This window comes from Pomacea canaliculata, linkage group LG2 (assembly GCF_003073045.1).
Source record: "Pomacea canaliculata isolate SZHN2017 linkage group LG2, ASM307304v1, whole genome shotgun sequence".
In the NCBI taxonomy this organism is placed as follows: Eukaryota; Metazoa; Mollusca; class Gastropoda; order Architaenioglossa; family Ampullariidae; genus Pomacea; species Pomacea canaliculata.
Window position 1 is genome coordinate 12805368 of NC_037591.1, and position 26699 is coordinate 12832066.

Below are 26699 nucleotides of genomic sequence, written 5' to 3' on the forward strand. Positions count from 1 at the left end.
GAATGCAGTTCTTCAACGTGAAGAGGAAGTAACCCGCAAACTAAGTCTGCACCCGTGTCGTCGTGACGGGCGCATTGCTGCAATACACTTTTGCTAACCGATTTGTGCAGGTGTGAACTGTACAATACTAATTGCTGTTTCTTTTTCAGGCGTGAAACATAAAGGCAATATTATAATTGTTCTTAGAGACTTTCTAATTCATACACTGTGAGCGGCTTAGCCAACTAACTTTCACTTTCTCAGTATAGTGAGCAATTATATTGAATCAATCAAATCGGAAAGAAATAGAAGGAACCGCTTGAAAAAAAAGTTATTTAACATGAGATTATTTCTTCGAAATATATACATTTAGAAATGATTGTCGTCTCTTTTACAGTTACAGCCTGTGTATCAGCTAACAGAAAATGGCATTGGCGTGCCAAAAGGACAGTTATTTGCAGGAGGTACTGGAAGAACGTATTGTGACTATACATATATATGTGACATGGTACATGATATACGTTAATAATATTCTGTAAAATGCAAATGAATCTGCGTTAATAGATCTTAAATGTCACTTTCTCAGAAAAGTAATTGAAATGTACCAGCCTATAGTGATGAGGCTTTTGTAGTTTTAATCAGACCCGTTTCACTTTCCATCGTCATTAATATCTGCTTATCAGTGAGTTGTTTTTTTTTAAGTCAGCAGGGTTATAAAGTTAAAAGTTTATTATTGGAAACATATTCCTTCCTTAAATTGATAACTTTTATTTATTATAAAACAGGTGAAGGGAGGGGATTGAGTAGTCAACTTAACTAAATGTTTACTCGGTTATTTCCCTTGAATGTCTTGGTTTTTGTGTCGACACGAATTATCCCATTGTACAGCTCATAGTTTCAAGCATTATTTCTAGTCAGAGACATTTTGTCAAAGTTATACTTGTTTAGACCACAGAGAAAGCAGATTTGTCATGTACAGTCTGGTTAGGCATCTCTGTTTTCCCATATTGTATCTTCTCAGTGTTCAGGTAAGAAAAAGTGAGAAAACTTAGTGGCGTATAAATTATTTTTATTATTAAATAGATCAGTCCATTTGCATTATTATTTTGAAAAGATTATATATTAATATTATTGTCAATTTTAAATTATTTTTTCCTGCATTATCTTTTTCAGTTCACAACTCAGGTAACCAGTTGCGAGCCAGTTCATCTTGTGCTGACAGCAAATGGCAAGAAGAATAAAGTGAATTGTTTTCAGGTGATCCTGAAAGATACTATCTTGTTTCCTGAAGGAGGAGGACAGGTATAGTGCTGATAAATAGAATATCACCCCACTCCCAACTCCCAGATGATTTATGATAGACATAATCACTCCACTCATTTATAAAAAGAAAGGGAGGGTGTAAGAGGTATTCTGTTTGCCTGCAAACTCCCAATCATTCATTTACATGTTGTGGTACAACTTGGTATTGCCATTAAATTCACAGAGAGAGCCACAGAAATTTTTTCTTCGTGGTTGTAATGTGTGGAGAGCCAGGCTTTGGCTGGAATACCATGCTATAAAAGCTTACATCATTATATACAACTGAGAACCCACATTTCTTTGACATGCTTTGTGTTTGGATTATTCTGTCTTGCTTATATCTCTTGATATGCCCCTCTCCATTTGTTTGCTTAAATATATTCAACTGTGTGTTATATATATTTTGTGTCTATCTTATTTTGTGTATTAGCCTTATTTTTGCCAAGCACATTGAGCCTTCTGCTAAGTAGGGAAGTGCACTACATGAATTCACTTTATTATTTATTATATGTCATTGCCTCTTAAATATACTTAAATGTTCCTTTTAATTTCTTTTATTACAGCCTGATGACAGGGGAACTGTAAGTAAACAACCAGTAGTTATGGTTATTGCATAATTTTTTTTTTCTTCTCTCATTGTAACTGTTTCTCCAGATTAAAATTTGAATAGTGTCCTTAGATATAAAATTGACTATGAGTACTGTACTTTTGGGTTTATTTGTTCTCTTTTTTTGGTGCTGTGATGTGGCCTTTGCTACTGACATGATGTCAACAGCAACAACTACTAATCATATCTCTCTCTCTCCCCCCCCCCCCCCTAATGCTTTTGTTAACTGTGCTAAAATCCTGTAAGCCCCAGCCATTCACTTATCTTTCATGGTTTATCCTCAGCAAAGCTCACTTTCTCAGTTCACATTTAGTTTACAGCAGTACTATAGCAAAAACCCAATCTCCCATTTATCTTCCCTGTTGGCATATCACAAAACCTCACCAAACGATGCTATCAGGGTTCCCAGGTCCTTGCAAGGTCCTTTTAAGTCCTTTTATATTGAATTTTCGCCAAAAGGCCTTTTAAGTCCTTTTATTTGCCATGCGGTCCTTTCAAATTCTCACACAGGTCCTTACATTTTCTCTGTGACCCTTTTAAGTCCTTTTATCGATAAAATATTACCACAAATTTATTTCCGGAGTCGACTTTGGCGCAAAATACCGACGATTTTTCGCCGCATGTTTTGTCTACACATCTGTACAACACTAGTTGCCCTTCCGTATTCGCAAAAAACACTCTTTTTAAAAAGTCTTTAGAAACTTACTCTTTCTTGAACTTTGATCTTCTAGTACTACTGTGCATAGCTCTATTTCTCTCTCTCTTCCCGTTAGAGTGTGCGTGCGAGAGAGAGACACGTGAACTGACTTTTGTATTACACCAAAGAATGGCTTTCAGGTTTTGCAATTATTATTACTTAGATTTCTAGAAAACTTGGAACATTAACGGTGTATGTTATCAGCGCGCTAAGGACACTTTTTAAGTTATCTAATCTAAATATGGCAGACAGGCATCAAAATTAACTCTTTGATTATTTATTACTAGAAATACATGTATTTGAGAACATAGAGAAGACCACAGATCATAAATAATACATCTTTCCGACCACACAAGAGAAAAACATAAGCATTGATGACTGTCACTTAGGTCCTTACGAATGCATGAAAGGTCCTTTTAAGGTCCTTTTTTGGCACCATCCCTGATCCCTGGGAACCCTGTGCTATTGCTTGACAAGCATATAATACTATGTAGGATTCTAATAGACATTAAGAAAACACTGTTATTTATGCTAATGACACCACTGCTAATAAATCATTTAAAAAATTTGAATGTTCTTACTTTGTGTTTATGTCAGATCAACAGCGTGGAGGTGATAAAAGTAGAGAGAAAAGGTGCATCAGCTGTGCACTACGCATTATCAGAATTTCCAGTGGGGTCAGAAGTTACTGTTAAAGTAGACTGGCAAAGAAGATTTGATCATATGCAACAACATACAGGTAAATAGATTGTGACAGTCTGGTACATGTTACTGGGTGTTGGGTTGTCTTTTTTTTGGGGGGGGGGGGGGGGAATTAGTCTTGGTTCGTCTCGTCTATATGTATCAGCAGCTGAAATTCTTTAACCTTTAAAGTGTATGGGCTTTTTACATAGCTCAGTTTGTTTATTTATTTATGTATTTTTGAATCCAATAGTCCCTGTATTTTAATTTCTTATATTACTTTAATCTTTTCAGTAGGCACATATTTGGTGTTTAAAAGGGTTTTGGATAAGCGAATATAAATATAAAGTAATAAACCATTTTTGTGTTATAATTGTTGCTCCTACTTATGTTGTTGAAGCCAGGTCCTTGTTTTGCAGCCCAGCATCTGATAACAGGAATAGCAGATAGTCTGTTTGGCTTTAAAACAACATCATGGTAAGCTAATACACATCCATCTGATGACTTAAGATGATAGATGTAATGTTGTACTCTAGGTACACACTAAAGATGATGTAATGTTGTACTCTTACTTAGTCTTCTTTGTACCTAGATAATACATAAGGCATCCATTAGAGACCTACATTTTTTTGTCTGTCAGTAACAAGTTTAGCTATGTTCTTCCAGGTAAATTTTTGGTCCTTCAATTCTCTCTACTCATCTTTCCCATGTTTCTTTTGTCCAACTATTTCTCCTCATGGCATCAGATGCCCAATGACAAGGTGTTGTGGGTGGTGCCTCTGGTTTCATTCTGCACACATGCTCTAGCCATCTCCATCTTTGTTTTTTTGGATTATAGTTGTTATATTTTTGCAAATGTTGTATTCTGGGGTTCACACTAAAGATGACATGTAGTTTTGAACTCTAGGTACTCACTTTGTAAATGAAAAAAAAGGACAACTTGCCAAGCCACTAGTGATGTATTAAGTTTGTGATAATCTTTAACAGTTCTTCACTATTATATGAAGTTGGGAGAGAAAAGGAAGTATGCTTGATCAGAGCGATTTGATAAAAATTTCAGTCCTGGGGTTTATTGATGGTTTAGAAGAAGTGGCAGACCTTTGGTTTTGATGTTGGTATATTTATTGGAGAAAGCCCACAGGAAAGTAGCACTGATCTGTCATAAGGGTTAAGAGGTAAAGTGTCGTGACAGGTACTTGGGAGATCCCATAGTGAGTATTGAGCTGGATACAACTTCAGTTTCTAAAGAGCAGCTCGATGAGATCGAACGAGTTGTCAACGAGAAGATTCGTGCTGCTATACCTGTCACACCTCATCTGTATCCAGACAAAGAAGACCCAAAACTCAGCCAGGTAGGTGATTCTGGTTTGCAGCTGTCTGGATGTTGGTGGTAATGAAGGATTAGCCTTATCAACATGCATGTTTCTTAAACATTTTCTGATATGAATATAAGGAGAAGACATTTTTTTTAATTTGCTTGTTAGACGAAACCAAAGGAAATAATTGTGTAGATGGCTCTGAATCCTCTGAAGGACAGGAAATATTTGATGTTTACTGTAAATAAAGAGGAAAGTATAGACAAAGAGGCAGGTTCTGTGCAACAGTGTCTCACTTGTACTTATCGCTAAAGACTGTTTTTCCTGAAATAAACGTAATTTTTTTTAACTGGATTCATAGCCATTTTTCTCATGCCAGCTTAAAAAATTTAAACACCCAACATTACAGTTGATCGCTCTTGAATTTTTGAATCATGCGAAAAGCATCTACCACTGATTTCTTTTCAAGACTTATTGCAACTTCTTTCTCTTGTCTATTAAGACTTTATTTAAGAAAACCTATGTTCACACTTAAAACTCAATAAAGTAAAGATTAAAAAACCCCTCACCACCGCACCTGGTTTTGGGCAGCCCTCCTCAGTTGGATCCATGTGATTCCAAGGTCCTTTGCTTTGCTCTCTGCAGTTCTTTTCCGTCTGTTTTGGTCTCCCAACTCTCCTTTTCCCCTGAGGGTTCCAGTCAAGTGCCTGCTTGGCAATGGTGCCAGCTGGTTTGCGCAGGGTGTGTCCTATCTAGCCCCATTTGCACTTTTTGATGTCTTGGCTAGTGACATTCTGGTTGGTTCTTTTCCACTGGCTGCTGTTGGAGATCTTTTCTTTTTTTATTTTTTTTGTGTGCACTGATTCAAGAATGCAGACAGGTCTATATCACAACTACCAATCCATGATCTCATCTTAAAGTCTATATACTTATAAAAGGAATCCAGATTCCAAGGATTAGAAATGAGCTTTTAATTTTTTTTTCACGATTTAACATTTTTTAATTTAAACATATGTGCTCACATCACTATGTAATTATTGAATGCTTGATCAAAATACATTACATATCTGCAATTTAATTCTTTGACTTGATACTTGGACAGCATCAGGTCAAAAAAGGGGTTCCCAGTCACTTAATCCCCAGACACTTCATCCCCGACACTTAACCCCCTAGACTTTTAATCCCTATGCACTTAATCCCCAGACACTTAATCCCTAAACTAAATCCTTAACTAAAAAAATTATGAAGTCAGCGAAAAATTTAATTGAAATTCAAATTCAAATCATGCTATTAACTTCAACGTCATTTGAACATCAACAACATTAGCTAAAGTTCATATAAGCTAGTAAATTTAATGTTCTTCAACAATATATACAGTATAAGCGTATGCTCGAAGTAGGATAGAAGTTCCGGCATGCGATCATGTTGTGGCATTGACTCTGCAAGCAATTCGAAGGAATCGACAATGTCTTCTTCATGTACATAGGCCAGTGCTGGGAGGCATCTGACCATTCCACGTCACTCGTCGTCTTCGTCATCGTCACTTCTCATACTCATTTCAGTGACTTTGCATTAGCTCTCTAACTGCATCCAACAATCTATTATAGGTTGCACTTGATTTATAAAGGATTAAGTGTCTGGGTATTAAGTGTCGGGGATTAAGTGTCGGGGATGAAGTGCTTAGGGATTAAAAGTCTAGGGGATTAAGTGTCGGGGATGAAGTGTCTGGGGATTAAGTGACTGGACACCCAAAAAAGGATATGCTAAAGTTTTGTCAGAAAAATGTTTAAGACACAAGTATAGCAGACCAGTACTATCACCTATTAGCTGAAAGGAGGTATAAAGTGTATTTCCCTCTGACTTGGTGCCATCTAGAAAGTTGCCCCTCACCCCTCTAAATATCACTCATTACATCTACAAAAAGCTATTCATACTGTAGTGTTCTGAGAAAACCACATAATGCTAACACAGTGCCTGGGTGATCATGTTATTGTGATGTATAATATCTTTGGAGAGCAGACATCTCGGGGATCTTATCTACTGGTTTTCATTTATTTTTTATTTTTTATTTTGTGATGTGTGTGACTGCGACTGTGAAACTTGGTGTTTTCAGGGGAAACAATACATCTTTCAGATATTGAAAGCATGCTGCCTCCCTTGCCATGCGCCTGTAGAATGGACAATCTCTTCAAGCATTTTAGCTTTTTCATTTCTAAAGTGGACCAAAAAAATCTGAGGTTGTAAAATTCCCCATTGCATATTAAAGTGTAAATTAACTTAATGAGTAAGTATTTTATGTGGAAAATTTGAGTAAGAAATCTGTTCAAGGGCAACACCAACAGAAGCTAACAGTTTTAATGTTGAAATGAGAAAATGCGAGTTGAACACTGGTGAAGAATATTACTAGTTTTAAAATCAGAACATGTTATAGAAATTTAAATGAAAACCAACTAAAGCTGCAAAGGGTAGTCAAAGTAACCTGTAACATCACTGGCAGTCAGCAGAAGCAGCTTTGTCTCCTGGGTTATTTATTGAGAGGACAGGCATACAAAACTCTCTGATTTCTTACATCCACTTCTTGACTTTTCAGGTAATGTCCTTGAGGTGGCAGTTCTAAACTTCATGTGCTATGAGAAGTCTGAGTTTAAAAACTACATAATGTCACACCAAACGATGTTAAGTGTATTCCCCATCCTATATCAAAGTATTTGATGATCTATGTTCTTGTTTATTTTTGTTTTTTAACACTGTAAATACTGAGTTTTGATGCATACCTGATTTTTTTAAAACTATTGACATGTGTTTTTCATGTAATAATTATCATTATCATGTATCCTTAGCTTTTTTTTTTCAGTAAACTGTCTGCTTGAAAAGGGAAATTTTATTGCAGCATTTGCATGTGTTAATAGACAGTAATGTGTTTCTATTTTAGTAACGATTTACAACATGCAGTGTAATTTCTCAGGGCAACAAAGCAGAAGACTGGCTTGTCAAAAGAGATTTTATGATGATAAACATAAAAGCAAAAAAGAAAAAAAAATAACCCCTTCCCAAAAGAAAACTTATACAATGGGCTTGTGTTTCAGCATATACTCCATCAGTCCTTAGTATAGCAGCATACACATCATAGAGTGACAGTGGTGAAAGTCACTATGATAGCATGATATCCATTTTCTAAAACTGCTTCAAATCCTAATCTCGGATCTGTGAAACAGGAGTATATCCAAGATAACAGTGCTATTAGAAATGTTATTTGTCAGAAAAAAAGTGTTACTTTCCACAGTTTCGAGCTCGAGGACTACCAGATGATCATGAAGGACCAGTGAGAGTGCTGGAAATCCAAGATATTGACACCACTCTGTGCTGCGGGACACATGTTGCCAACCTGTCTCATTTGCAGGTAATTATGGCCTAGGCGGAGAGTGGGGGAATATAGGTGGTGGATGATATGTGTTTATTCCTATGTTGTGCAGTGAAGGTTTCAGCAGACTATTGATTAATTTTAATCTTTAATGTAGTTTCATGAAATTAAGGTGGAAGAGGGGGTTGCTTATGTGGGTATTCACGTAGGTGCATTCATGTATGTGGGTAATGCACGTGTATATTTCTTGAAGTATTTTACCAAGTGCAAAAACCAGATGTGTTGCCCCACACATATAAAGTGTCTTTCCTTGCAGTGTACATCAGGAACTTTTTTCCTACATGTTTGCATTCGAAGATTCTAAAGTGCATAATGCTGACTATTTAAAGCACAAATAAATAGCAACACTGGCTAAGACTGTTTTGTGTTTGCGAGGGCTAACACATATCTTTTTTTTGCAGCTTTTAGGTATTTACAGTGTAGACTTTCCTTTTCTGCTCCTAGGTGTACATGGTAAGGTTTAAGAAAATATGAGCAGTGTCTGTTCATGATAAACATAATCTGATAATTTTTTATATTTTGAGGTGTTTCATCTGATGCTTTGTTGTTCCTTCTATAGTGCTTTCAAGGGTGAGTGCTCTATGACAAATGCTGAATTTACTTTCATTCCCCTCAGGCAATCAAGATCCTTGGTTCTGAAAAGGGCAAAAAGGATAAAAGCCTACTTTATTTTGTAGCAGGAGACCGTCTTTTGAAATACCTGGCCAGGTGTTGCCAGGTAGAAAAAGAACTCACTGGTATTTTAAAGTACGTAATGTTTAATTTATTATTTATTTTTCTCTCTTTTATCTTGACAAATATTTTAATATAAGGAAATTTCACTTTTTATGTGAAATATAAAGCCACTTCATACATGTAATTCTTAGTTATAGTGACATATATATCTGTGGCTACAAAAACAATGTTTTTACAGAATGATTTGGATGTGTGAGAAATATGACATCAAAAAAGCAAAGACCTCTCTCACTCACACACACACACACACACGCATATGCATACATTCCAGAAAAAAGTTTTTAAGATAGCAGCAATTGTCTATTTTTTAGTTCATTTTTATTTTTTTTTAAACAGAGGACCACTAGATAAACATTGTGAGCTAGCTGAAAAAGCAGTAAAGGGACATAAATCCTCTCAAAAGGTGATGCTTTGTCTTTCTCTAGCCTCTCTCTCTCCTACTCTCTGTCTCCTCATCAAATTTTGTTTCTGTAATAATTATTATATTACCTTATTTGTGTTCATATGAAGACATGCAAAAGTAACAAATCTTTGGCTGAAGGATTTGGCCTAGTCAAGGACTCAAAGACATCTAGTATTTATCATTATAAGCATATGTGGTGTGTGTGTCTAGCAGTGCCATAGTAATAGTATATGTCATATAATAGTAATACTATTTAAAGGTAGCAGAAGGACCTCTCACTTGCCAAGACTGAAAAGTTTTACATTTGTTGTAATATTTTGTGTAAAAGTTTTGTTTTCATGTCAACCATTATTGCTTGCCTCCATCATGAATGTTCTTTACATCAACAGCTATGCCAGTCTCTTCTGAAGGAAATGGCACAGATGGAAGCTGCAGTCTACAAACTGCAGTCACAAAAAGAGCCAGTCTTTTGTCATTTCAGGTGATGGCACTGTTGTAATACACTTACATAGACTTGCAAAAGATTATTTCTTTCTCTCTGTGTTTCTCTTTTTTTCTCTCTCTCTCTCTCTCTTATCCATTCCAGCAGGCCATCAACCCATCCATTCAAACAAAACAAATCAGCTGTACATGATAGATCTTTATAATAATTATCCCATTTGCAGGTTCATCAAGTAAAATTTTTTTTCATGGGTATCTTTGTTCATTAGATGAATGAGTCAACAGATCTAGGCACCGATGTATCTTGAAGATCATGTCTCTTGCAGAAAGGATGCTGATGGTGACTACATGAGCATTTTGGTGTCTAACATTCTAGAGGTCAACAAGGTAGGTACACATGAACTTGCCGTAGGTTAAAGATCTATTGAGTTTATCAGTGATGCCATGATATTTTTGCTTATTTGTTGTCTACTGTCTTTGTAGAATTGTTTAATTGAAGGCTGTTTGCCCTCACAATACTGAAAATTCTAACTTATACATCATGTCAGTGATGTCTCATGTCTTGAGAGCACAGATTTCTTTTATGGGGTTTTTTTTCTATTAAAGGATGCCATCTGTTTTGTATGTGTTGGAGACGAAAAGGAAAGTGGACTATTCACATTGGTGGGGCCTGCACAAATTGTGGCTGATCTGAGTCCCAAGTCAGTTTTACATTAATTTTTCATTGACTTTTGTTAGAAAGGAACAAATTCTAATAAATTAAATTTCTACAAGAATTACGTCTAATCACATTAAGCCAGCATCATAAAAACCATTAAATCTGCCTTACATATTATAAGTCATTTCAGTTTGCATTTTTGTGTTAGGATGCAATACTTGACTAGACATGATTGTTCTGTATCGGCCTGTAGGATCGCAGAAGTCTTGGAAGCCAAAGGAGCAGTAAGTGGGGGAAGATACAGAGGTAAAGCAAACAAGATGGGAAACAGAGCCAAAGCAGAAAAACTTTTACGTGAGCAAGTCTCTAGTCTTCTGAACTCTTCTGGGGACAGTAACCAAGGAAGCTGAGGAAAGAATGCTTAGGACATTAAGAATACATCAGTTTTCCAATCAAGAAAATCTCACTTTCGGATTCCTTTTTTATTTGACTTGCACTTAGCCTGTGAAAAATACATTGTCATTATGGCATTGCACTTTGAAGTCCATCATAAGTGGACTAACAGCAATAAAATGTTACAGCCAACAAACAAAAAAAAAACTGCCTTTATGTTGAACAAATATTACATCACATAGAGTAATAGAATCAATACCTGCTTTTTCTCATTACCACTCGGAATGTTACCGACAGCTGTATTTGATGCCATTGCTGTCATGAAAGATCTGCTTCCCTTGCTAGAGGCAGGTTTGTAGGCTTTCCTTATTTGTGAAATTATGTTGGGGTTTTTTGTTTGTTGTTGTTTTGGGTCTCAAGACATATCACTCCCTTCAAATCAGGGTAAGATGAATTGAAGGGGAACGATTTTTTATTAGCAATTTTTTTTAATAGCAGAAAGAAGGAAAAAGCATAGCATGTCTTAAATTCAGTTCAATTTGTGATTTCATTCAAGTTTAGCTGTGACATTTTTATGATATGCTTTCCTTATGTAATGAGCCACAGTCAAAGCAAACATATGCAAACATATACTCTGGCATCGGTCTTATGTTAAGCTATTCTTCCTGTTCAGTGTTTACTTATGGTTATTTCTTACTGTGCACGTCAATGTGTCACTTGATGCTTCTTACTTTACTTTTATTCTTAATTAAACGCAGAAAAGTTTTATTATTTTTTGTTAAAGTTGCATGTGTTTGTTACAGATATGAGATGTTTAAAGTGTCGTTTGAGACAAAAATGTTTCTACATTGAAAGGGTTGTGGAAAGAAAAGTTTAGAGATATGTGCCATAAAATAAATTTATTTATTATGCAGTTAACATTTAGAAAAAGATCTTTAAATGTATGAAAAATTCTACAATATAACTGAAATCCATGATATAGTTACAGATTCTGTTCACTGGAAAACATTCACTGAAATTGGTTTTAAAGTATTATACTGGTTATTTCTGTTATTCAGAACACAGTGAGACAATATTTTCATTATGATCTTTGATGGTTGTGTTATTTTTCTTTTTCATATTAAGCTTTGCTAAATGATTTCTTTGTGAATATTTGGTTTCCGAAAAAAAGAAGAAAAAAAAAAAAGAAAACACGCATTCATAGAATGTGCAGACCTTTTTTCTGCAGCTGCAGGTGTTTCGAATTTCAGCTTGGCGGCTTCCTTCGTTTTTAAATGTAAAGCTTTACGGTAGTCACAGGTTTTGAAAACATTTTTTTTAAATTTCCTGCTTCGTCTGATGCTGCAGCGTTTGCAGCTCGGCCTTGTGAGTAGTTTTCACGTGCATTTGTCACTCTGCGACAGTAGTTTTTAAGTCCCTGACAGCTGCAAGCGAGGGGAAAAGGAGTTCGGAGCACAGCAGCAGCATCAGGGAGAGAGGATGGGAGGGGAGGAGTAGGGGAGAAGTTTTAAAAAAAAAATTGACAGGATGTCTTTAAGTGAAGCCACTCAGCTGCGCCTACCTCCTCCTCATCCTCCCTACCTAGCTTTTAACCCACCACCCATCCTGCTCCTCCTCCTCCTCTTCCTCACTAGTTTCATTCAGTGCTTAAAATATGTCTTTCTTATTTTTACCCTCGTGATGGTGCAGAAAGGTAATTATCCCCAGAGAAAGGCAAAGTTATTGATCCCATGAAAATGCCAGTACGGTAATGCTAACCGGGGCTGGGGGTGGGGGAGAGGAATCGATCGCCGCTCTCTTCCTCCCTCTCGCTCTCTCTCCCTTGTTCGCTCGCTCGGCGGTTTGTCACGTTTTCTTTCAACCCGCGCCTGAAAGCTGGCGTGCGCGTGCCCGCCTTCGCGACACAAAAGCCGCGCCAGCCTTCACCTTGTCTTGTTTTTTAGCCCTGGCCGCGCGGCGTGCGTAGGCTGCAGGAGGAAATGGGGCTGTAATAAAGCACAAAATAAAACGGAAGCGCAGTTAGACAAGACAGTAAAGCAAGCGCATGCAAATGCTTGCTCAGCCGCCGGCTGTTTTTTTTTTTTTTGTTTGTTTTGTTTTACCCCTCGCTCTTATTTTTTCTTCCTCTCTCTCTCTTTCATACACTCTTTTTTTTTCCCCCTTTCATTTTCTGGGAAGAGGAAGATGCTTAAAGTATTGTTTACTGTGGGACAATGTGCACGGGTGTCCACTTACGATCGACCATCTCTGGGATTGTTAAGCTGTATGGACGTGCGTGCGCGCGCACATACAATCTCTGTTTTTCAGTGGCGGGGAGGTAGAGAGATGTGCACGTACCGTGTGTGTTTTGACAAAGTATTGTGTGCATGCGTGCACGTGCAGGCTTAGACATAAACATGCACTTTATGGTGTGGAGGGGTGTGGACTGTTGTACACGCAGTTTGAATTTATAATCAGTTTGTACAAAGACTTTCGAGTGGTCTATTTGATAACGGTTTGTTAGAAGACTGCTAGAGCGCGATCGGGTATGAGCGAATGGCGGGAGTGCTCAAAGGTCAGCAAAGACGAGACAGGGAAGGTAGAATCAACAAAAGAGTGTGTGTTTTTGTTTGTTTTGTTGATTTTTTTTCCCCCGGATAGCACACAATGATGAATTTAATGCAGTCTGAAAGTTTTTGAGGCAAAGTCCGAGGCTGGGTGCTGAATGCGCGCTATTGTCCCAGCTGAAGGACGTGTGTGCGTGCGGGTGAGTTGGGGGGACACAGTCTTGCCCCAGCTGGAGGACATCTTTTATATTTCCTGCATTATGTGCATTTTGATGATTTGTCAGCCGTTTGGCCTGTCGGGCAGCCGTGTGTAGAATGGTGCAAGATTTGTGTGCTGGGTGTCTGCTCCAGATACGAGACTTATGCATAACTGCTGCTCGGGGGTAAAAGTCATTCATGGTTCAGTGGGGGCGGTCCGATGGCGCAACGGTTAGCGTCTGTCACAATTACAGTGCGGGTGGGCTGGTCCTGGGTTCAGCTCTCGTCTCGGGCACGCTGTTTTTTTTGTCTGTGTGTGGCCTCTGTTTACAGGGCTGGCTTGTTTAGTTGCTGGCTCGCAGTTAAACACTAATGATCATGGTTCAGTGACCGCTGTGCTTGGAAAAAAGTGATGTAAACCCCAACCTGGATAAGTAAAAGCCCTGTCGCTTCGCATGCGCCATTCAGGAACATGCTTTGTGTCCAGTGGCACAAAATCGGTACACCGAACGAACCCTTTTGATGTGAACAGGTGCCTCACTAAAACTTACACGCACTTCATTATTTTCCGGTACCGGCTTTAAGTCGGTGGCAGTCAGTACAAGTGCAATGCCATCTCGTGTGAAATAACAGAATGCGGCAAACTCCAAATTCTACAGATGTTGCCCACAGTACAGCAGACAGGGCGGTAACATTCCGGCGTGCAAGCTGTTGAGAAACAACATGGAGCAAGACTTTCATTGCTAGCTAGAGTGAGCGAGGACAACACCAACACCTTGTGGCATCACTGGGAGTTGGGAGTGGTGTACCTTCACCTTACAGGCTCGAGGGCGACAGGTCTCCGCGTTTATGTATTTTTGCTTAATTTGTTTGTTCTTTTGGTGCCCATTGTACGGGCAATTTCTTTTGTGGCTTGTTATTTTATTTATTTATTTTTGCGTGGTCACCGTGCGGAACTTGCTTGCTTTATATTTTTCATCTACGCTTCTGATTTCGTGTCGCCTTCCGGTTTCTTTTTCCCAGACACCTAACGAGTTTCATGTCGTCACTATTATTGACTTCCATCAGCGTCAGTCATACTTTTAAATACAGTTTTCTCAGTCTTATGACTGCACGGATCCCAGCAGTCTCTTGATGATTTAATTATACTTTGCCAGATATTGATTGACCTTTGCTCGCCACCGACAGAGCATTGACATTACGACCTCCAGACCTGAACTTTCAACGGATCACAATCTTGGTCTTTAAAGACGATGTACTCCACCAGAGCAGCGATGACTTTTAAACTTTCCCGTCGTCTTGTTTGCCTGACGTGGTAACTGTTTCTCCGCTTTCATTATTGTGGATTGTTCATTGATCTTTTCTGCTTTCGCCATGGAAGAAACAACATCTTTACCACCTGTAGATGTTAACTGTACCAAATCAGCATCTTGGTCTATAAACATTTCATCCAGCAGAACAACGACAAAGTCTTCCGATAACTGCAAGGAAAGAACCGCAAGATTTTATTTTGGTTATTGTGTTTTGTGTTTGTTAAGCGCGGTGAGCCTGTCAGCGATTCTCCAGCATTGAAATATCCAGGACTGTTCAAAAATGTGTACAACTAAGTACATAAGCTGACTACTAGAGTGAAACAGGACAGGCAACACATAGCAAAGTTGAGTTCCTATTCTCTATCACAGCAAAATTAAGTCGATAAGACCTGGGAAAGTAAGAAGTTTATATGTACAACATTTTGTTTATCGCGTGCAGTAGTTCATAAACAAAATATATATGAACCGCTTTCAAAAGTGAGGTGCGAGTATGCCGGTAAGCCTTTGATCCTTTCAATCGATCTGAGAAGCAGCGGCGAAAAGAGATATTGTGATGTAGTTCAATCGTTAAACTGCACTACCGTCACCTAGGCAACAAGATGCAAGTAACGCTCACCAAACGAGGTCATGCGATTTTTTTTTCTTCTTTTTTCTCAACACCACGAGGGCCATGCCACAACGGTCCATCATGTGCTAAAATTACACTTCCGCTTCGTCTTCGTGGACGTGGATCCAAGGAGCTGGGATGAAATGGTCTGCAAGTTACTGTTGCAGATTCCTTTTCTTCCTCTTTCTGCGCCTTTCTTTCCCTCCCACTATTTTAGTGTATTTGTGTGTGTGTGTGTGCGCGCGCGCTTCACGTCAAAGTTTTGTTACTTTTTCTACCCCTCCCCCACACCCTCAAGTGTGTGTGTGCGCGCTCTGTACACTTGCTATGCTCATGTTGGCTTGTGTTCACGTCCTGCAAGTCAACAAGGAGAGTGGAAAAATATTTGACGTAAACACTTCCCAAGTGAGGAAAATAAAGTCCCGTTAGCTTATCGATCCCAATAGCCAGCGAGGATCTTTACTGCCTGGCGTGCTTTGGGATTATCACATTTGCCAAAAATAAACAACCCTAAATCTACTAGTGTAAACAAACGACATTTGCTACCTCTGTACGCTATTGTGACCCATGGCCGGAGTTATTTTTCAATTCCCCGTAACACCCACACCCCACCCCCCGCTGATTTTGAATTGTCACGAAAGCTTCCAATCTGATGTTTTTTTTACCCCCATGAACAAGGTGGAGTCGGGGGAAGGTTGGGGTCAAAGAGGCATAGAGTGCACAGTGTTTACGTCCCTCGTGACCTTGAACAGCACCTACGCAGTAAGTTATCCCCTTTAGAGCTTTGTACATACCCGTCCGTCTCTGATATGAAATGTCCTGATCTGGGATGAGAAAGAAAGAGAGATATGTCGTCATAGAGCTACATCGACCAGTGAACGGACCGCATACTTTGGCCGGATTCTAGCTCCGCTGACTTATTTTTTATTGCGTGTCAAGGAAATGAGTGAAGTAAGCAAACAGACCAACACGCTAGCAGTCAACTCTCCAGAAGAGTGCACTCAAAACACCCTGCTGTCTTGCATTGGACACGAACCAGTTCTAGTTTCCAGAAGGCCTGTAACTCATTCTGTTCCTTCGTCAACAAACATGTTGTCCTAATGAGTTGGGATTTTTTTTTTAGGGGGGAGGGGGGTTCAACAGCATAATAGTTGACTGGCCGACCGTTTTTGAGTGCACGAGACGCAGATGATTAAAACGCGATACCCATACCCCTAAAACCCCGGCACAGGGACAGAGATCTTGCCCTCACGTGCTAAACAAGGCACTTGACTCCAGTATTCAGAAACAGAACTTAGGACATTGTTGAAACAGTGCGTAGTGACGACATAGTGGCAACAGTGCGTAATGACGACATTATTGGAATAGTGCAAGGTGACGACATTGTTAAGGGAGGAGGAACCTATAAATGACGACATTGTTATAACAGAAAGATAGTGACGACATTGTTGGGGAAAAAAACGAAGCTATAAATAACAGCTATAAGAGAAAGGTAGTGACGACATTGCTGGAACAGATCTATCAGTGACGTCATGTTGGGGACATGGTGACGAAGTTTGCCCTGCCTTCAAGAATGTTCTCAAGTTTGGCGAGTGAACAACCCCCTTATCCTATCAAGTGTTGTGCAAGTACTAACTTTAGGAAAGATTCGATTTGGATCATGTTTTTTTTTATCTCTGTTGTTTGTTTGGTGTTTATATATATATAAATCTGGGGTAGGGTGTCACAGTCTGTATGTGACATGTACGGGATATATGAGAGTAGTTTCCATAGTTCAGAGATCTTCAAGAGCGTTCACCAGACACTGACACAGTATGCTGACACGAAAAATATTCGATATCTTTCCATCAGTGACTGTAGGCGTTAGTGATAGTAGACAAACCCATTTTGCATGTCTATTAACTAATCAAATCCTTTATTACTCACAAATTCCCTTTGTGTTGTCGGTGAGCAGTTGCAAATTCATTATTTTGACTAGCTTACATAGTTCTTTCATTACTTTTTTTTTACAGCAATGTCACTTATTTTTAAACCTGCGCATTCTTTGCAGGGAGATATACATCACACAGAAATCTGTCCACCTAAACAAATGAAGACAGCGACTGGACACGTTATTTGTTGCGGTAATTATTCAAGGTAACTGTAACAACACAAAAAATTATCAGGGTGAGGGGAGAAGAACAGGAATATTCAAACTCTTTATTCTTTCTCTCAATCGCCGATTTTTGTTCATGGTCAGTGCTATCACTTTGAATAACCGATTGTCACCTTCCTCCCTTTGACGTGCCACGTGACCAGCTACCGGCAGGTCAACCGGATCTGGCTGTATCCCAGTCTGACCTTTTGGCATTTTGAGACAGGAAAACTAAGAAGCATGCGTAAAATGTCATGTTATTGTGGCTGGGTACTTCCAACGAGGTGGGTGAGATGTTTAGCTGGGCGCTTCGCGGAGTCTGCGAGACGTTAAGTAGCATCTGCTACCGCTTCCGACATTTGAAAGTGCGTGTGGGATATTCTCATCCGGGTACTTTAACGAATTGGGTGAGTTGTGTGTTTGAGTTGTTGTTCAAGTTGAGTTGTTTGTTCAAGTCTGGTAGTTTGCAGTAATAGTATTATAACTTCATTCCCGACTCATTGGTAGAACATGACTGTGCGGGGTCTTATACCTAAGTGAACTGTTTTTCACGCTCACTTGTCAACAGATGCTCTCAAACCGAACCCAAACAACATCTTGCCATAGTAATGGTTCCCCACTTTGAAGACAGCTGTTTACGTGAAAGACGAAGTTGAAAACCAACTGACATGGAGGTCACGAGGGTTTGAGGTTTGTGCTTGTTGCCTGCGCAGGGACTCGAAGACTTGAGGCCTGAATGTAGCCAGGATGTTGACAAAACTCAATCTAATGCTGGCGGCGAGGCGAGCAAAGAAATAAAATATTAATGGTGAACGTGGGGTTGGGTTTTCCAACAATGGTCGACACAGCTGCATGAAAATGTGATCCACACCAGCTTCAGTTGCTCAGCGTGTGTCGTTGCTACCTAGCATCCGGTTTGATGTTGCAATGTGAATGTGAGACGATGAGGAGGAGGAGAACGATGAGATCGTCAACGATGTCGTCGTCCACTTATTTTTGATTAGGAGGTGGGTCTATCATCTATTCAGTCATATACACAAGAGAATTTCAGGCAGTGGAGTCTGAGAAGGAGAAGGAACGCCTGCCGAATTTTCTTGTCATGAAAACCTTTCACAAAATTAAATATTACAATAAGGCGAATGTAAATTCCCACTATGGAAATTCTTTCAGACATTGCACACGCGAACACAGAGAGGGACCGCACCAGCATGCGGATCACAGTCAGGGAAATTAGAGTCAGAGCGAGAATCTTTCCCCACTTACTACTCTACCACCTCTAATGATAACACCTGTCTCAGCATCCACCATCCGTACCTCCGCAATGTTATTTACTCCTGTTTACCAGATCACTCTGATGTCTGTTCCCTGCACACTCACGTCTAAAATGCGCGGACATCCTCTCAGACCAACTTAAATTTTTTTTTCTTCCCTTCTATCACATCCTGTTCGAGGCTGATCCGAACCTTTTTCTCGGAACTGATTACACGCTGACTGACCCACGGAAAAACACACGCGCGCTCCGCCTGCGCCCTCCCGGGATCCCAGCTTCCCAGTCATGTTCTTCTGACTGGTTTTGTTTGTACGAACACCTCGGGGGGGAGAGAGTCTTGCCACCAGGTGCGAGCCTGACACTTTGACTCACTTCCTCCTGCTCACCGTAATTCCTCCCAAGCCGCCCTCTTGCCCACGCGTGACGTCATCGCAATTTCCTTCCGGGTGATGCACTGGTCCACAGAGGTTTCTCCCTGTAAACAAATTAGTTGCAGCTGTACTCTGTGTGACAGGAAAGGTGTTTTTTAGGCTGATGTTGAAAAATGAACAGTTTGTTTTTTATTGGTTTGTTTGTGTGGTGTTTGTTTGTTTTGTTTTTTTAGTCTAAGCGGTATGTGCAGCTTGGCGTTTGAAACCTCCGGACACACAGTTGATGGCTAAAATAAACTACTGCAGAGTGTTATTCAGATAATTTGAGACAAATACTTGTTTGCAGGCATGTTGACCTTCTATACTTCTAACCTTAATTCTCTTACTCCAAACTTTTATCTCTCCATGCAAGCTTTCTCTCTTCCTCTTTCTCTTACGCGCGCGTGCACAAAATATGCATACACATAAACACACTTTTTCTCGTTCTTTCTCTCTATGTCTACTATTTTAATGTCCTTACCTTTTCGATTATTACTATTATATCTAACATATTTATTATTAACTTTATACGATTTTTGATTTTTTCATTTATTAACGACGTCCTAAGTCCAGGCACTATCATCCTGACATCCTTTTTCTGTCGGCACATAAGCCATTGTTATCTGAACAGCAGCATGTAGGGTTTTTTTTCTCTTTCTCTCTCTCTATCTTAGAGTCGCAGTCACACTGAAACACAAACTCATTCTAAAGTTCTCCAGTATAATGGTATAATGCTGTCTCCAGCATAGCTCTGTTTCTCTCCCAAACAATATATGTATAACCTGTAGATACTCTCATAAACACATCTACATTACACGTAATAAGTCATCACGTGATGTGGTACAAAGGTGCGATATTCGGTTAGCGGTCATGTTACTGATAATGTTCTAATTTGAGGCTCTTGCCGGGTGCCCCACATTCTAGCAGCCATCGTGACGGTTCAGGACAGGCTGACGTCACACACCGGATATTGTGTCATGCGCCGTTGGCACGTGCTCACGACTTCCTGCCTGTAGGCTCTCGCGACATGGTCTTACTGGGGACTTAAAGATCTAGTAGGCGAAGATAACCTTTTTTTTAAACGATTAGGTAAAGTTCAGTGCAAGATAATAGTTTCCCAAAAGTCGGTGAATGTACTTCTTCCGAGATACATGTCTACGGACATCAGTCAACAGAAGAGGTCAACATGAGGATTTTTCTTCGTATGTTACATCGTAAATGCCTGTGAGAGCTGTGACAATATTAAACATATTAGATAGAGCTATGTGGAAAACGATCTTGACATCTTATTAAACATGGAGATGCATGTGGGCGTGTATCTCGAGAACGGAAGTAGGGTAATATTCATCCAGATTATCTGTCAGTTTTCACTTTTTCCCCAATGTTAGGTAAAAAATACCTCCATTAGTCCTTTAACTGATAGCACTATTGATTGCACTAAGTGCAGTTACAGACAGAAAAGACCTTTGAAGGCAACATAATACCTGTCTTTAGATGAAGAATGACATGCATTTTTATCGTCTGCCATGCAAGCGAGGAGACCGAGTTCTAGAACAGGATTTTTTTTAAGGGGCAAATGAAACTGAAGACAATTGTTGTAGTTCCTTAAACAATAAAAAGGGTTGCTTTTAATTTTAAGCGTTCTGTTTCACAAATTGTGCAAACCATGGGCCAGATTTGTATTTTGTTTGAAAAAAAATACCCCACCGTTTTGAAAATGTCCTACTTTCCACAAGTTTTAACTGATCCTATTAACCTATTTCTAGCTGTGCCGGGTAGCAGCAAAAGCTAAAAACAGAACGCAGTGAACATGCAAAATTGATAAGCAACCTTTTTCTTCTCCTTTTTTTAAAAGGTCGTCTTCGATCAAAGCCTTGAGAGAAAGTACACGTGCTATTGATCCCCTTTCCACTCCGGGGTGCGGGGTGGGACATGCATGGCTGGAAGACACGCCATTGTTTGACATGCAAGTCCTGCAATGGCGCTATCAAGACCTGAAGCCAAACCCGCATGGCTAGAAACTGGAGTCGGTCGGCTCATTTCAGATACAAGTAAATGTCACCGTGGGTATAAAACATACAGCAAAAAAAAAACTAGGATGGGGAAGAAAAAAAAATAAGGAAGAATGTAAACGAGAAAGAATAAAAACGAAGATGATACAAAAAATAGAATAAAGAAGAAAAAGTAGAAAAAGTAATTAAATGGATGGTAAGCAAAAGAATTCCAAATAAAAAGTAAAAGAATTAAATGGAGAGTAAGCAAAAGAAGGAAGAGAGAGAGAGTGGCAAAAGCAGCAGGAAGTAGGGATGTTGGTTGTAGTGATGACGATGATCTCTCGGTTAGTTAATTAGTCAGGCGGCCATGATGACAACCTTTACTCGAGTAAATGTCTGTCGTCTTCGTCATCCTGTCGGAGCTGGCTGTTCCTGCTAATAACTGGTTAGGTCACAGTCTATTGATCTCTGGGTCTCCATTGTTTGGCAGACGCTCCTTGCTGCTCGGCTCAAGTTTCCTCTATTCTCGTCGAGCTTTCTCGTCTGTTGTCTGCCTGCTGTTGTCGTTTGGTTGACATCAACATTCGATCCAATGTCTGCTTTATCTGAACATAGACACTAGTTAAGAGTGTACTTGGTCTGAAGTTATTTCCTTGTCGGCTACGTGTTTCTATAGATATGTTCGGTCAACCGTGAACGTCACGTCTCAAGTGAGTTCAAATGTCTGGGTGTGTGGCTGGAAGGGAGGAATCCCCTTTAAAACAGAATATTTTCTTTTAATTTCCCGATAGCTAGACAGTGTGGCTTTTATGTCATCTATTACCACCAAGAGAAGATTTTGAGATAATAAGGAAGTGGTGAAGTTTTCAGGATTGTTTATTAGTTTTGTCTGGGTTTTATTTTCTTGGTCCTGTCCTTTTCTCGTTTTCTTTAGTGGGTATATATTTTTTTAGGGGGAGGGTTTGTGGGTGAATGGGAATGGGGAAGAGAAAACAAACTTTTTTATTTGTACACCTATTGTGTATGGTATTTGTGTGCGTTGTTCATATCTATATATATATATCCTTCTATTGTTCACAAGGATTGAGGACATGAAGACTGGAAATAAAAAGTGGGAGAGACACTGTGTGTGCAATAGTATCCACGATAGCGAAGCTGTGACTGCTTTTGTTTTTGTTTTGTGTTGTTGTTGGTGGTGGTGGGTTTTTGTTGTTGTTGTTTTTACACATCTAGAAGGAAAGACACAGCAATAGGCGTTAATCATGTTACTAAACACCCCCTCTTTTTTTTTGGGGGGGGGAATGGGAGGAGATTTATTCCAGTTTTTGTATTAGTTTCTTAGTTTTACTCCTTATTAGTTTTGTTTATCTTCGCTTGACATTCTTGTTCGAAATTTCATTTCCATTTATTTGTTGGCTCGTTCCTCCTTCCTGTACATGAACGAACAGGTATTCCATCTTTCTTGGCTTTGTAAGAAATGCGTTGTAATAAAAACTGTGACAATGCAGGCTGTGCCCTCCCTTCCTGGTGTGACAATTGTCCCCTCTTGTCACACGCTAAAGATCACGAAAGATCACGGGGTACACTGTCTTTTTAACCTATTAACGGCACCTCTGTTTTCTTCTATCTATCTCACACACACACAGAAGAGATAGAGGGGGGAACGTGTGTACTTGGAGAAAAACACTGACAGTGATTTCTATAAACAGGTGTGACATCCAGAAAGATATGTCGGAACCGAAAATCGAACCAACGACACCTGATTCTCATTTTGCCACCAGCCACCGCGCCATGACTGCGTACGTGTGTGTGTGTGCAGAAGAAGAAAGAGTTCTGGAGGGAGGTCAGACTAATTCCATCAGTCGCTCGCACATGTTTGTGACACTCTGAGCAAACACGAGTGAGAGAAGGAAAGGGGAGGAAAGAGAGAGAGAGATGAAAGAATAGAGAGGAAGACAAATAAAGGTATGAGTAATTTTGGGATGAAGAAAGAGATAGGGAGAGATGAAAGAATAGAGAGGAAGACAAATAAAGGTACGAGTAACTTCCTCGAATGATTTATCCGGGATGTCAACAGCGTTTTTATTCGTCGTTCAACGTCCTTAAAGGTTCTTGGAAACTGCGACTTGATGCAAAACGACAAACAAGGAAGCCAGCTTCACCACAGGCTAATTGATATACATGTAAACAAGAATTAGGTTGCCTCGGTGTATTTCTGGTCGCAAAAACATCAACAAACTTCTAAAGACCCAAAACATGTGGGAGGAAACCGGAGTACCCGGAGAAAATCCACCCAGACATGGGGAGAACTCGCTAGCTCAACTCAGAAGCTCCGTCCTGGAAACGACTTTTTTTTCATCAGTATCGTGACGAAACGATGTTAAGTGAGGTTTGTGAGTGTGTGTGAGGGGGGAGAGTCGATGAACTCGTCTCAGTGTTGTATTAGCTACCTCCACCTGCTTCAGCAGACTGCCAGGTACCCAGGATGTGAAAGTAAGAGAGTTATTTCGTTGACTTTAAAAAATGGTAAAGGTTGTCTCGAGAGGTTTCAGAATAATTAGAGTGAGGTGTTATGAAAGAGTTCTCTACTGGTGCCTGAGTTTTTTTTTTTTTTTTGTTTTTTGTTTGTTTTTTTTTTGTGAAGTTTGGAGAGAATCCTTCTCACTTCTTCATCCCTTCAAGAGGTCAAGTACCTTTAACTACCCGGGTCAACTGATGGGAAATCACGGGTATTGTACCGTGTCTCCCACCCTACCATTCTGGACATCGGACGCCTGTGGTCAAACCCCTCGGCTATCCACCCTCCATGCTCCTCCCACACACACATGAGATGTAGGATGTAGTCGATAATGAAAACCTTTCTTTCGGCCGCTCTGCTTTCACAATAAAGCCACTGTTAATTATTACAACCCTTTCGCTTGTTCCCCTTCACTCTCTCTCACTCACACACTCGTGAGCGTTCTTGTTACCGGACATACCCGTGTTTTCTTGTAGTTGGTACCTGCAAGTCACGTCCCTCATTCTTCACAATACCTTCTGCCACCCCCCGTCCTGTTCACCCCGACACCACTAACACTACCCCTCACTCCACCTCGCCTGGAGGGCAACTTGAACATGATTTATTCCTCCAAACTGGCAGTGAGAGGAAGACGATCCTCAAATATCATTGCAAGCCGCTGGCTCTCAGGATCGGTGCACTGGTGCGGTTGCCAAGCGAAACCGTGTGAGCAGCTCCTCCGTACTTTAGGAAGAAAACTCCGTTTCCTGTGTGGAGAGAAAATAGTGCAGACTGCGGCGAAGGAGAATTTTTTCTTTTTCTTATTTATTTTTCTGGGGCAGGGTTGGGTTGTTGTGGGTAATGTGAGGAGGGAGAGGGCGGCTTTGAAGTCTTCCTTTCTGCGGGTAACTCGTTCTTCGGTAATTAACCAGCGGAACAAAGGGTAATAAATTAGTCAATCATCCGGTACCCACGACATTCTGAAATGATCGTTCGTAACTCTGATAGTAGGTCGGGGAATTTGGGGTGGGCAAGGAGAAGCAGAGCTGAAATTCAAAGTAATTATTGCATCATCTCGTATAACAAATTATTTTTATTTCAACTGTTTATCGTTTTAAGGGAGTCGAAAACTGAGAACTGCAGCGACAAAAGAAACAGCAAGAATGGGAAAGACTACAAGAGTGGATGGATAGACAGGTGACAGGGAAACAGGCAAGTTGAAAGGGCTTCTCTTTTTTTTCAAAAGGTTTTAATAACGTGGTGTGACATGAAATTTGCTGGTAAACACATCCATCTTCTTGGCGAGTGGGTTAGAGAGTAGGAGGGAGGGAACAAGCCTTATCATGAACGGGAGAGACAGAATGTGAAAGAAGAGCAGGTGGCGTGCATTAAATACCCCCTTCCCCGCCTTGAAAAAACAAAACAAAACAAACAACAACAAAATGTTCAGGAGCTTGCATTAGGTTTGGAGAGGATGCGAGAGGTCTGGGAGCGAGGTCACACTAACTTGCTCAGTACCCGCGTGCCAGTCGCGTGATTGTGAAAAGCAGAGCAACAAAAAAAAAAAGAAAAATGAAAAAAAAAAGGAAAAATGAAAAGGACCGTCATCCAGCGACCTTTAAGAGTGCAGTCAGTTCATGAAGGCTATTCATTCTGAGAAAGTGTGTGAACCCGTTTCCTTCCCAAAGGGGTGCAACCGATTGAAGCAGGCAACCTGATTTGTTGTCTCAGAAAGAGATGGGGAGAGGGAGGACAGAATGTACGAAAGACCAGAAAAGGTTGTGTGTGTGTAAAGGAGGATGGGAGTAGTGTGAAGGAGTCAGAATGATGTAACCGGTATGCTGAAATAAAAAAATTCTTTGTCCAACCTCGGCTGGATGAATTGTACATTTTTATCAAAAACACTGTTTGGTGTATGATCTCTCGTCAAAGCTGACAAAGATTGAAGAGGTTGAGGGGGGTGGGAAGATGCAGTGGGAGGGAAATATGTTTGGACGTGTCTTTCCGTCTTCAGCTTCTCGGTTTCTCTGTTCTCTAACCCCACCCCACCTCCGCCACCGCCAGTCAACACACTCACCCCTCTCCTCAGTCACAAACAGCTGTACCTTGCGAGCAAGTTCCATTCCCTGCTGAAAGCATCTTGAGTTGGAAGATCTGGCGATGCTAACCCGAAGCCCTCTCACATTTCGCAGTACCGGAAGTGCCTGACGTTAGCTGATGGCTGACTGCATGCAACTTTCGATGACGGCGTCTGCCCTCGGCACCTCAGCCTCCACCCCACCCCAGCACCCCCCGCTAAGGGAAGGGTAGAGGGCGTCAGTGTGTCGGTTCGTAACCTGTTCGTGAACTTTGCGCGGCTTGAAAATATAAAAAAAATCACCGTTTCGCCTTCCTGCAGGATCTCGACAGTGATTTTGCCTCCCGTCTAAGGGTGAGGTCACGCATACCCTTATTTCTTGGTTAATCTCTTTTCATCCCAGTAAGTGCAAAATAGCCGCTAGGTAGAAGCACTCTTCTATGAAAATTAACCAGCCAGCTGTTACAGCTGCGCTCCTTGGTCTGCGTCAGCTCTGTTGCAGCTGTTGCTTTCTCTGGTGTACTACGTGACTGTTACTACACTACCGCGGTCTTTCTTTGTAAGTCTGTCGCTCCTGTCTTGAGTGAACAATGTTTTGTTGCCCTAGAATACCTTCATCGACCTCTACTCGAAATGCGAAATTATTTTCAGATAGCTATCTCGGTTTAGCTCGGTACGAGATTTTAAAAAAAAAATCACCAAATCTGAGAGAAAAACTCAGACACGAACCATGCGCTTTGGAGAGAGGTCACGACCTCAGCTTCAACGACCTCATAAAGGTTAGCAACAGCTTCCCAACACGTGCGCCGAACCTTTCATTGGTTGTGGCCTTGGTGCTTGAGTTAAAAAAAAGCTCCATCCATGTTTTGTTAAATAATAATGACACAGCTTGTAACAACTGATCTGTCAGATGCTTTGAATTGCATTCCATGTCCCTGCCACCATTACAAACAGCAGCAATAAAAAAATTTTTTGTGAGCAGTGATGAATGTGTGCATCACTATCACTTTTAAAATAGTT

At 40.2% G+C, this 26699-nt stretch overlaps 1 protein-coding gene and 1 long non-coding RNA gene across 2 annotated transcripts; both read left to right on the forward strand.

Annotated features, from left to right (window-relative positions):
* Positions 1-5: 5 nt before the first annotated feature.
* On the forward strand, positions 6-11806 carry LOC112556210 (alanyl-tRNA editing protein Aarsd1-like). The gene is made up of 14 exons (XM_025225003.1): positions 6-110; positions 377-443; positions 1153-1281; positions 1845-1862; positions 3183-3324; positions 3686-3743; positions 4459-4618; positions 7866-7982; positions 8620-8750; positions 9075-9141; positions 9531-9622; positions 9909-9969; positions 10189-10283; positions 10494-11806. The coding sequence occupies exons 2-14, from the start codon at positions 405-407 to the stop codon at positions 10648-10650; spliced, it is 1266 nt and encodes a 421-aa protein (XP_025080788.1). The 5' UTR covers positions 6-110; positions 377-404; the 3' UTR covers positions 10651-11806.
* Positions 11807-15512: 3706 nt separating this feature from the next.
* LOC112556211 lies at positions 15513-19582 on the forward strand. Its single transcript, XR_003097642.1, has 3 exons — positions 15513-16925; positions 17348-17433; positions 18000-19582. It is a non-coding gene; the product is annotated as an uncharacterized LOC112556211 (long non-coding RNA).
* Positions 19583-26699: the final 7117 nt, after the last annotated feature.